This window comes from Emys orbicularis, chromosome 1 (genome assembly GCF_028017835.1).
Source record: "Emys orbicularis isolate rEmyOrb1 chromosome 1, rEmyOrb1.hap1, whole genome shotgun sequence".
NCBI lineage: Eukaryota > Metazoa > Chordata > Testudines > Emydidae > Emys > Emys orbicularis.
In genome coordinates this window covers 29519881-29531924 of record NC_088683.1, presented here as the reverse complement: position 1 = coordinate 29531924, position 12044 = coordinate 29519881, and the positions used below count along the sequence as shown (strand labels likewise).

Genomic DNA, 12044 nt, shown 5'->3' with positions numbered 1-12044 from the left:
CATGTCTCGTGCTCTGTTTTACCCGCATTCTGCCATATATTTCATGTTATAGCAGTCTCGGATGATGACCTAGCACATGTTGTTCATTTTAAGAACACTTTCACAGCAGATTTGACAAAACACAAAGAAGGTACCAATGTGAGATTTCTAAAAATAGCTACAGCACTCGACCCAAGGTTTAAGAATATGAAGTGCCTTCCAAAATCTGAGGAGGAGGTGTGGAACACACTTTCAGAAGTCTTAAGAGCAACACTCCGATGCAGAAACTACACAATCCAAACCATCAAAAAAGAAAATCAACCTTCTGCTGGTGGCATCTGACTCAGATAATGAAAATGAACATCGGTAGGAACGCATGTCCTCTGGAATGGTGTTTGAAGCATGAAGGGAAATATCAATCTTTAGTGCATCTGGCACATAAATATCTTGCGATGCCGGCTACAACAGTGCCATGCGAACGCCTGTTCTTACTTTCAGGTGACACTGTAAAGAAAGAAGCGGGCAGCATTATCTCCTGCAAATGTAAACAAACTTGTTTGAGCAATTGACTGAACAAGAAGTAGGACTGAATGGACTTGTAGGCTCTAAAGTTTTACATTTTTTTAAATTTTTGAGTGCAGTTATTTTTTGTACATAATTCTACATTTGTAAGTTCAACTTTCATGATAAAGATATTGCACTTCAGTACTTGTATTAAGGGAATTGAAAAATACTATTTCTTTTGTTTTTTACAGTGCAAATATTTGTAATAAAAAATAATATAAAGTGAGCACTGTACACTTTATATTTTGTGTTCTAATTGAAATCAATATATTTGAAAATGTAGAAAATATCCAAAAATATTTAAATAAATGATATTCTATTACTGTTTAACAGTGCGATTAATCACGATTAATTTTTTTAATCGCTTGACGGCCTTAATTCATTCTGTATACTACAAAATGGATTCAGAATGAAGGGTGTAATAAACTGAACAGGTTAGTCAAACACCTGTTAGGAATTGTCAAGATAATCATAGAAATGTAGGACTGAAGGGACCTTGATATGTCATCTAGTCCAGTCCTTTGTACTGAGTCAGGATTAAGTATTAGCTAGACCATCTCTGATAGGTGTTTGGCTAACCTGTTCTTAAAAACCTCCAATGACAGAGATTTTACAACCTCCCTAAGTAATTTGTTCCAGTGCTTAACCACCCTTACAGTTAGGAAGTTTCTCCTAATGTCTAACCTAAATCTCCCTTGCTACAATTTAAGCCCATTACTTCTTGTCCTGTCCTCAGTGGTTAAGGAGAACAATCTATCACCCATATCATTATAAAAACCTTGTAAATACTTGAAGACTTATCATATCTCCACCCCCCCACTCCCAACCCCCACCCCCGTCTTCTCTTCTCCAGACTACACAAACCCAATTTTTCCAGTCTTTCCTCATAGGTCATGTTTTCTGACCTTTAATCATTTTAATTGCTGTCTTCTGGACTTTCGCCAGTTTGTCCACATCTTTCCGAAAGTGTGGTGCCCAGAACTGGACACAGTACTCCAATTGAGGCCTTATCAGTGCTGAGTAGAGTGGAAGATTTACTTCTGATGTCTTGCTGACAAAACTCCTGTTAATATATTCCCAAATAATGTTTGCTTTTTTTGTGAACGTCTTACATTGTTGACTCATATTTAGTTTGTGATCAGCTATAATCCCCAGGTCCCTTTTTGGAATACTCCTTCCTAGGCAGTCATTTCCCATTTTGTATTTATGCAGTTGATTATTCCTTCCTAAGTATAATAATTTGCATTTGTCCTATTGAATTTCATCCTATTTATTCTAGACCATTTCTCCAGTTTGTCAAGATCATTTTGAATTCTAATTCCATCCTCCAAAATGCTTCCAGCCCCTCCCAGTTGGATATCATCCACAAACTTTATAAGTGTACTCTGTGCCATTATCCAAATCATTTATGAAGATATTGAATAGAACTGGACTCAGGACCCCACTTGATATGCCCTATCAGCTTGATTGTGAACCACTGATAACTAATCTCCTGGTATGCTTTTCCAGCCAGTTGTGCACCCAACTTATAGTAGCTTCTTCTTGGCTATATTGCTCTCGTTAGTTTATGAGGTCATGTGATACAGTGTCACAAACCTTACTAAAATTGAGATACATCATATCAACTGCTTCCCCCCATCCACAAGGCTTGTCACCCTTTCCAAGAAGGATATTAGGTTCATTTGACATGATTTGTTCTTGATAATTATCACCTTATTGTCTTTTAGGTGTTACAAATTGATTGAGTATTTTCTCCATTATCTTTCCGGATATTGAAGTTAAGCTGACTGGTTTAAAATTCCCTGGGTTGTCCCTATTCCCCCTTTTATAGCTAGGTACTGTATTTGCCCTTTTCCAGTCCTCAAGGATCTGTCCCATCCTCTACAAGTTCTCAAAGATAATCGCTAATGGCTAGCTCACAGATCTCTTCAGTCAGTTACTTAAGTATTCATATATGGCGATCAGTTAGACCCTGAGCATGTAAGCAAGAACCAGCCAGCCAAGTACCTGAGAGAGAGAATGCTCAGAGCTCTGGCCCTCCCTGTCCAATATCCCATCTCCAGGTGTGGCCATCCCTGATGGTTCAGAGGAAGGAGATTTAAAAAAAAAACCAAAACCACCACCCTTACAGAATACATGGGGGGAGAGGGGAATCACTTCCTGACCCCTGCAGGGTTGTAATTTGTTTGCAGTAGATGAAAACCATATACACATTTTGATTGATGATTTTTTCCATGACAGTTACAAGTTATGATTTGTCATTTTTCCCTCTCAAAGAAGATCCCTGTAATTGTCTTTACCTTCTCACCCTCAAAAGTCTGGGTGCTCACTGTCTTCTCAGGAGGGCGGCTTGAGGCTCCTGCTGGAACCTGCTAGTGCTAATGATTTGAACAAATGATTGACTGCAAAGATGTGAGGCACTTTTTCCTCAGTTCCTTCCAAGGCTAAGCTCAATTCCTTCACAGGAATCTCAGTTCTTGTTGGTCCAGAATGCAAAACCAAACATGAATTCCAAACTCTAGTCCCCACATGCTAGTACATCTGAGCTACTGATAGACCACAGAGTTAATAATTTTGTTCTTAGCACGTAGAACCTAGCAATTTATAATCTGTATGAGAATCTTTCTTGTAAATTTTACATCTTCCAAAGCAAACTATTTTCTTTAATCTGCAAAAAGCAAAATTATTATTGTGGAAAGAGAGTTGTACTTGTGAATGGACGCTTAAGTTAGCAGTATCTTAATAAAGTATCTGTTACATATTAGATATCTTCTATCTTGAGTGAAATATTAGGGAAAGATTAAAATCATAAGTAAAATGTTTCACTGGTGGTACAGGATGGGAATGGGTGAATTTTCAACTTCCAAAATTATGCAGGCTGTAAGACGTTTTAATAATCTAATGTAAGGTAAGGAAACCTGAGTGTCACTTTAAATTCTCATAACTGTCAGCTAATGATTTTGATGCCTCCAAGTTTTTAAGAAACTGGATGAAGTGTCAAACCAGTGTTGTTTAAAGATAATAAAAAACATGCCGTGGGTACTAACTGTTCTACTTCTTGTTTGTACTAGCAAAAACCCGTGCTGCGGACTTATTGGTGAATCCCCTGGATCCAAGAAATGCAGATAAAATTAGAGTTAAAATTGCTGATCTGGGAAATGCTTGCTGGGTGGTAAGTATAAAAATCTTATTTTAAGTATTTAGCCTTCATTGTTGAGAACAAACCTTTTTATTGTTAGGTTTTTTTCCATTAATGCCATTCTTTCCATTTTAGCATAAACACTTCACTGAAGACATCCAGACAAGACAGTATAGATCCATAGAGGTTTTAATAGGAGCAGGTTACAGTACACCTGCTGATATCTGGAGTACAGCCTGTATGGTAAGAACAAGAATATGCTGTTATATTATTATGTCAGTCAAACTTTATTTTACTAAATAAAATCCATTGAGAACAAGTGCTTATTTACAGGGGGGACCTGGCTATAATGGTTCTTATTATAAATTATGTAATCACAGGAGCAACGCTATAGCTGAGATAATAAACATATTTTCACTATAAGTTTGATATTTTTTCCCACCTCAACTTCTCTAACATTCTCAAAGTAGTAGCCTCCAGTAATTGTCCATGCATGGTCTTTTGGCACAGAGAAATGTTTTGGGGATAGTTTAATTGTTGTTCTAGTAGATGCAGCTGTGTATTCTATGCTGGTGTGTGCGCCTTGCATACTGGAATCAGAAAACTTAGCCTAGCAGTATCCATAGCCCCTCCTCATGCCATATAAAGGTGGAGCTACCCTGACTCCCTCAGTTTCTTGTCACTGCCCATGGCTAGAGTCGGAGCTCTTTGTGTTGTCTTCACCTCACACTTTCGCTTTCAGTTTTCTGAGAACTTTTCTTGTATAGGCTTAGTTTAAGTATTAGTTTATTGTTAGTAGATTAGTTGGCTAATGCCGTTTGATGTCCTAACAAGGGCTTAAGCATTGTCCATTATGTAGCGGGGCCATCCCCAGCAGTGACTCCCCACACACAAGGTGCTTGTTGTTTCTTGGTGAGGAACACAGAGAGAGGTGCTCCATCTGCAAGTCGTTCACAAGGAGGACTCAGGTGGCAAGAGACTTGTGGTTGAAGCAGCATCTTTTGAAGCAGGCCAGGAGGCCCCCTTTGGCACCAAGACCTTCATCTGATCAGCCGCCGCCTTCGGATGTGACAAGCGATGCCACCCCACGCTCGGGCTCTAGTGTTTCTCTCAAGAGGAAAAGGTCGTTTACCCTCCTCTGGTGCAGCAAGGAAGAAGTTCCATAAAATGAGTTGGGATCATTACCGGTCTCAGGGGAACAACTCCTCCTTCTAGGAGGAATGCTGACCAGCGCTGTACTCACTCTGGCAGGTGGGATGGAGCAGGTCTGTCCAACTGCTACCCGTACCATGCTGAGAACAGGAAGGGCCTGTCCCGTCGACTCCGGTTCTGGTCATGGGGCATCTATTGAGTCCAGTACCAACAACATGGCAACATTACCGACCATCTCCATGCCAGCAGCATACCAGGTGACATCAGACCTGCTTTGCCTCTCGATTCCAGACTCTCCACTGGTTCAGGAGTTCTCTGGTGCTATGGCTTCTACCAGCTTGTCCTCTGTTCTGCCCTTGGCACCTTCTGGCCGTGTCAAAGAGCTGCTATGTCCATCAACACCGCAGCTCACATTGCCTCGGCTGCAGACTATGGAGTCGAGGCTAGGCTCTGGACCAAAGGCTCCCTTAACACTGGTGCATCCTTTGGCAACGTCATTGTCTTGGTGGCAAATCCCATCATCGACGTCGTTACCGGCCTTGTTGCCAGTGCCTCTCCTGGTATTGTACGGAGTGTCTCACATTCGGTGCATCTGGTGCCGATTCCCCATTCGCCTTTGGCACCGATGCTGTCTCCTTATTGGGATTTAGATTATTCTGATTGGTGGTTTTCCCCTTCGGGACTGGCTCCCGCATTGTTACCACAACACCTCTGGGCTTCCTCAAGATCCAGGTTGAGGTCATCCTCCCCATCCTCGTCAGATAGTTGCCAGAGATCGCCCTCGGATCACTGTTGGTACTGAGATTGGCATCTGTCCCGCAGTTGGGAGAGGGCTCTTGGCCCGGTGCCTACCAGCCATCAGAGCCTTACCTGAATGCCCAGTGGCCTCCTGGGAATCAGGAGCAGCAATACCGCTTGTAATGTTGCTGCAGCGGGTCTACTCCAGAAAGAGTCATAGATCCCAAAGAAGAAGGCTGCCTGGTTGTTGGTTAACCAGCTGCCCCCTCCCCCTCTGCAGCATCTAACAAGTGCTCATTCTGGCTTGTGTCAAGGACAGTGATCCAGTGGTAACCTCTCCCTCTCTGTCCCGTTCCCTCCCCGCCCTCCATTCAGGGACAGGCTGGCCTGCTTTTCATAGTGTTTGGGACTCGGTTACAATGGTCAACTGGGTCCTAAGCACCTTCAGATCAGGTTATGCCGTAAAGTTCCTCTCCATCCCTCCTCTTCACCTCCCTACCCAGTCCCTTTTCAGGGACCCCCTCTCATGAGATACTGCTCCTTGAGCAGGTTCATTATTTACTGGTTTTAGGGGGCACAGAAGTGGTCCCCCTGCAACACTGAGGGCAGGGGTTCTACTCCCAGTATTTCCTGGTCCCCAAGTCCAAGGGAGGGATGAAACCTATCGTCAACCTCCGTGATCTCAACAAATACATCAGATATGTGAGATTCCGTATGGTCACTCTAATAACTAGCCTCCTGGCCTTGAATCACAATGACTGGTTTTCAGCCCTGGACCTGCAGGACACTCATTTCCACTGAGCCACAGGAAGTTTCTCAGATTCATCGTGGCAGGCTGCCCTACCAGTACATCATGCTGCCTTTCGGCCTCTCTTCCGTTTCCCTGCTTTTCATCAAGTGTGTGATTGTGGTAACAGCATATCTCAGGAAGAAGGGAATTCATACCTTCCTGTATCTGAATGATTGGTTACTGAGGGGCAAGTCCAGCAAAGAAGTCCTCTCTTATGTTCACTTCACGCTACGCCTACTCAATCATCTAGGTCTGATCCTAAACAGCGGGAAGGCAGTATTGCTTCCAACTCGAAGAATCAAGTTCATTGGGACCCAGATAGACTCGAGAAGGTCAGGAGCATTTCTACCGACTGAGCAGTTCCAGGTGATCTACCACCTATGTCTTAAGCTGCAGTCTCAACCCTCAACCACAGCCCGAGTATGCCTGAGGTTGCTAGGCCATATGGCCACATTTACCCAGGTAGTCCAATATGCCAGGCTGCACCTGTGTCCTCTTCAGATGTCTCTGAAGTTGATCTATCGTCCAAATCGCTATCCCTTGGGCACTCTGATCCGACTCCTCCCACCAATCCTGGGTTTCTATAGTGGTGGACAATTCTTGACACGGTGTGCCAGGGTGTTCCTCTCACTTGGCCACCATTGACCAGGACTGTAATCACCCGATGCCTCCTTAATAGTTTGGGGAGCACATTTGGATTCATTGAAAGTTCAAGGTCTGTGGTCAGAGTGAGAAGCTTCTCTGTATATTAATGTTCTGGAGCTTCATCCCATCTACAATGCCTGTCAGACCTGTCAGGTTCATATCAAGGGTGCAGCATTTCTCATACTCTCTGGCAATACCACCATGATGTATTATGTGAACAGGTTAGGGGAGCACATTCCAAAATGCTTTGTCAGGAGGCAATCAGTCTCTGGCATTTTTCATCTGGCAAAACATCCCCCATGGCTAATCACTTACCTGGGTTCCAGAATCAATTGGTGAATAACCTCAGCAGGAATTTCTCGTTGATTCATAAGCTGTCTCTGAAGCCCAGCATCCTGCAGTCTGTCTTTGGGGTATCCTGACGATCAACTTGTTTGGCACAAGAGAAAACAAGAAATGACATCTGTTCTGTTCCTGAAGTCACCTCAGTCTGGACTCCTTGACCAATGCTTTTCACCTGAGCTGGGAATCGGCACGCCTATGTGCCTTTCCTCTAATTCCGGACATCCCACAGCTCATTTTCAAGCTGAAATTGGACCATGCCAAGCTCATTCTTATTGCTCCAGCGTGGCCAAAACAATGCTGATTCTCCAACCTCCTCATATTATCGTTTCAGCCTCCGATATTCCTGCCTCTTCATCCTGACCTCCTGACTCAGCATTACAGTCAAGTTTTGCATCCAACACTCATCTCTCTGCATCTCTTTGTGGGTGCTGCATGATTAGATGAGGAAAAGGAACGATGTTCGGTGGCGATCCGGCAGCTCTTGCTTAATAGTTGGAAGCCCTCAACCAGGGTGCCCTACTCGGCCAACTAGAAGCTGCTCTCAGTATGGTCATTAGCCCGGGGAGTTCAGCCAACACTGGCTTGTATCAGGACATCTTGGAGTACCTGTTACACCTTCAGTCTTCTGGTCTTGCACTTAGTTCATTGCAAGTCCACCTGGCAGCGATTTTGGCATTTCATCCACCTATCCGTGGGAAGTCAGTGTTGTCAAACTCAGTGGAAGTGAGGTTCTTGAAAGGAGTCACTCAACTCCACCCACTGGTTAAAGAGCCGGTTCCTTTGTGGGTTTTTAATACTGTTTTGGTGGCTCGTATGGGACCTCCATTCAAAGCCTCTGGCAACTTCTTTCTCCTTGTCTTTGTTTATGCTCCTTGGATTGGAGCAAGGGCAAGTGTCTGAAATGATAACACCCTTACTGTCTAACTTGTGTTGTTGCACTTTGAATCCACTTTGGTTAAAGTGCCAGGGGAGCCCGGTCATAGGAGGATCTTTTTCTGTTATGTTTGTGTGGATCTATTTTGGCACTCAGTAAAATGACTTTCAGGGAGATTTGGATCACTCAAGAAAAACAGCACCATTGCATTTATAAATGACAACTTTTAAAAGTAAGCATAGAAAGCAAAACATAACTATAGAACGGCAGGAGGAATTAGAGAGGAGGAAACTTGTACTTGGATTTTTGCTTCTCCAGAGAGAACCTGGGTGGGGAGTGGGAGTGTTTTTGTGGAGTGGACACCCTTCTAAAATGAGGAGAGAATTCTATTACATAAATAGTGGTATTACAGTCTAAGGTACCAATTCTGCAAACACTTATACAGGTGATTAACTTTCTACTGCAAGCAGTCCCATTGAAATTAATGGGATTACTCACATTACTAAAGTTAAACATGTGTAAGTCTATGAAGGTTCGGGACCGAATATATTTACTCACATTCTCTCCTCTAACAGATTGCAGTAGTAGTTCTCCTCTCATATTCTTCCTATCCAGTGTTTTAGAGAGAGTGAATGTGTCTCCGAAGGCACTGTATGAACACGATACCATCGTGCTGGTGCATGTAAGAGGCACATACCAGGATGTGTAACAAATCATCTTACTCTGCACAGGAATTAGCATCTTAAAAACTCTGGAGAATTACAAGTCTGGTTGGAAAATAAATGTGTGACCCTCGTGGTTTCTCAGGTAGTGGTAGTAACATCACTAAGGGGAAAAATATATTTAACAAATATAAAAATGGCAAAGTTAATATTGTTCTGTAGGAAGAGGGCAGATAGAGAAGGATACTAGGATCAGAGAAAGCAGCTTGCCTTGCATTTTGAAATGGAGGAAAGAAGCTGCAAGCTTAATGTCACGGAACCAAGGCACATTTTGGTAAACAGTTTGGGGGGAGGGATAGCTCAGTGGTTTGAGCATTGGCCTGCTAAACCCAGGGTTGTGAGTTCAATCCTTGAGGGGGCCACTTGGGGATCTGGGGCAAAATCAGTACTTGGTCCTGCTAGTGAAGGCAGGGGGCTGGACTCGATGACCTTTCAAGGTCCCTTCCAGTTCTAGGAGATGGGATATCTCCATTAATTAATTAATTAAAAATTAAAAATTAAAAAATTAGAAAGCAATTAAGTGAAGACACTGTTTAGATTCCAGTAAGATATGCTTTTCACAAATTAAAATACCCATGTGCACATTTTTCCATCAGCAGGGATGGACAGTATTCATTGCTTTTATTAACTACTAACTGCTGCTTTGCTTTGAAGAATGCAGTACACATGCTGAAATATACTAAAGAAAATTACCTTCCAAAGGTATCATAATGGTAGATACAGTATAAGAACCAAAATAGAGCAGAACAGAAAAAGATGCCTAATGAACATCCACTCGTGGCATTAGTGTGGGTTTGAGAGTAGGCTGTAGGGAATAATAGAACCCTAGTTTCCTCTCTGATTGCCTGTGTTTTGTGTATCAGGCCTTACTTATCAAGCTGAGATAAGGCAAAATACCTTTTGTGTGTTTGTCCTTTTTATTGCCTGACTTTGTAGAGAGAGTTTTACAGGGAACAAACTGTCATAGTGCACTTCTGTCATAAGCCATTTTGCCCTTTCTTCCATGCCTCCCCTCACACATGGAATGCCTTCTCTGAGCAAGTCCTGCTACTAAAACCGCTAGCTCCTTCAAACCCTTACAACTAGACCGACTTCTCTTGTGATACCTTTGGGAAATTGCCAACCGATAATTCCATCTAGAAAGTCAGTGAAGATAACTAGCCTTTGGGAACTCATTGAACTTTCCTGTGTCTCAGCTCACTTGTGTAAAATGACATTAACTAGACATAAATAGACATTAATTTCTACTAAAGTGAACATCAAGATGTATTGATCCAAGAGATAAACATCGATCAAGGTAAACTCGAGGTCAATATTTACTTCAAGGAACAACATGATTCAAACATTATTCATGCAGCTGACGAAGTGGGTATTCACCCACGAAAGCTTATGCTCCAATATGTCTGTTAGTCTATAAGGTGCCACAGGACTCTTTGTCGCTTTTTTAAAGGAACAATGTAATCTTAGGCTCTGTGATGGGGTGGGACTCACCACGCTAGCACCCCCTGCTGATCATCTTGCAGATCGGCTCCACAGGTCAGTACGCTGACTCCCGGTGGTGTCTCACCTGTCGTCACATCTGCTCCAAGGACCGCGGCGTCCTCTTCAGGATACAGCACTCAGCTGTGCCACACTCGGTCCTCCCCCCTTCGAGGGGAATTGCAGTCCACTTTCCAGCCACTTCCCTCAGTAGCAAATGCAGCCCAATGTCTGGCTATTTCCTCACTGGCGAGTGGGAATGTGTGAAATCTAGGCCCGCCCACTACTCTGGGTCCTGGCCCAGGGACCCTGTAGATGGCCGCCACTTGCTGCGTCCCCTCTGACTCTTCAGTAGATTTCCCTGGGCCACTTCCCCATGGCCCCAGCACTCTCTTTGCCCTTGCCTCAGGGCCTCAGCCTGCAGATCCCTGCAGCCTGCCAGGAGCTGCCTTTAGCTCCCCGGGTCTCTGCCTGCAGCACTGCTCTGTCCAGGGTGCTTGCTGCCTTCAGCCTGCAAGGCAGCCAGCCTTCCTCCCTCCTCAAACTCCAGGGAGTAACCAAGCTGCTGTGCTCTGCAGCCCTTCTTATATGGGCCAGCCTGACCCTGATTGGCTGCTCCTTGCAACCCCTCTCTTAATTGGCTGTCTCCTGCACAGCCTCCCTAGGGCTCTATTAACCCCTTATGGGCCAGTGTGGAGCAGACGCCCTATCACAGACTCTCTCTACACTATGAACTAAGGGTGTGATTCCCCTGCTTGTATACACATACTTGTGCTAACGCTCCTCAAGCTAGCACAGGTGTAAATAGCTGTGCAGCCACAGTAGCATGGGTACAAGCAGTGGAGGCACAACTTGGCTGTGCTGACTATGGGCATGGCTACACTTGCAGATGTAGAGCGCTTTGAGTTAAACCAGCCTTCGTAGAGCGCAGTAGGGAAAGCGCTGCAGTCTGTCCACACTGACAGCGCACTTGCAATGGCCACAGAGAGCAGTGCATTGTGGTAGCTATCTCAGCATGCAAGTGGCTGCAACGTGCTTTTCAAATGGGTGGGGTGGGGTGGAGTGGAGTGTGACAGGGAGTGTGTTGTGTATATGTGGGGGGAGAGAGAGTGGGTTTTTAGGGGCTGAGAGCGTGTCAGCATGCTGTCTTGTAAGTTCAGACAGCAGCAGACCTCCCTCTCCTCCCCCCCCCAGCATTCCACAGTAATGGTTGCTTTGTCTTGGAGTAGATAAGCATGCCGGCTGTCAAACGGAGCTTTCAAAGGGCATATCCAAAACAATGACAAGAGTGGCCACTTGACTTAAGGGGATTATGGGATGTTTCCAGATGCTGATCAGAGCGCAGTAATGCAACACCTCGTTCACACTGACTCTGGGGTGCTTCAGCGGGGGCGCATCAAACATTATTCTACTTGCCGAGGTGGAATCGGAGCGCTCTATGTGCCTTGCCAATGTGGACGGGTAGTGAGCTAGTGCGCCTGGGGCTCCTTTAATGCGCTGTAACTCGCAAGTGTAGCCAAGCCCTATGGATCCACCAGTTTCAGGTTAATGTGAGTATGTGTATGCAAGTAGGGGAATTACCCCCTAGCTTGTAGAGTAGACATTGCCTTATTTTAA

General features: G+C 44.3%; 1 protein-coding gene across 1 annotated transcript in view; it reads left to right on the top strand.

The window, feature by feature from the left end:
- SRPK2 (SRSF protein kinase 2) overlaps positions 1 to 12044 on the top strand; it is a 197105-nt gene that overhangs the window by 159414 nt on the left and 25647 nt on the right. Inside the window, exons 13-14 of the mRNA XM_065423748.1 lie at positions 3615 to 3715; positions 3818 to 3925. Of these exons, the coding sequence (XP_065279820.1) occupies positions 3615 to 3715; positions 3818 to 3925 (209 nt within the window). The remainder of the gene's footprint in view (positions 1 to 3614; positions 3716 to 3817; positions 3926 to 12044) is intronic.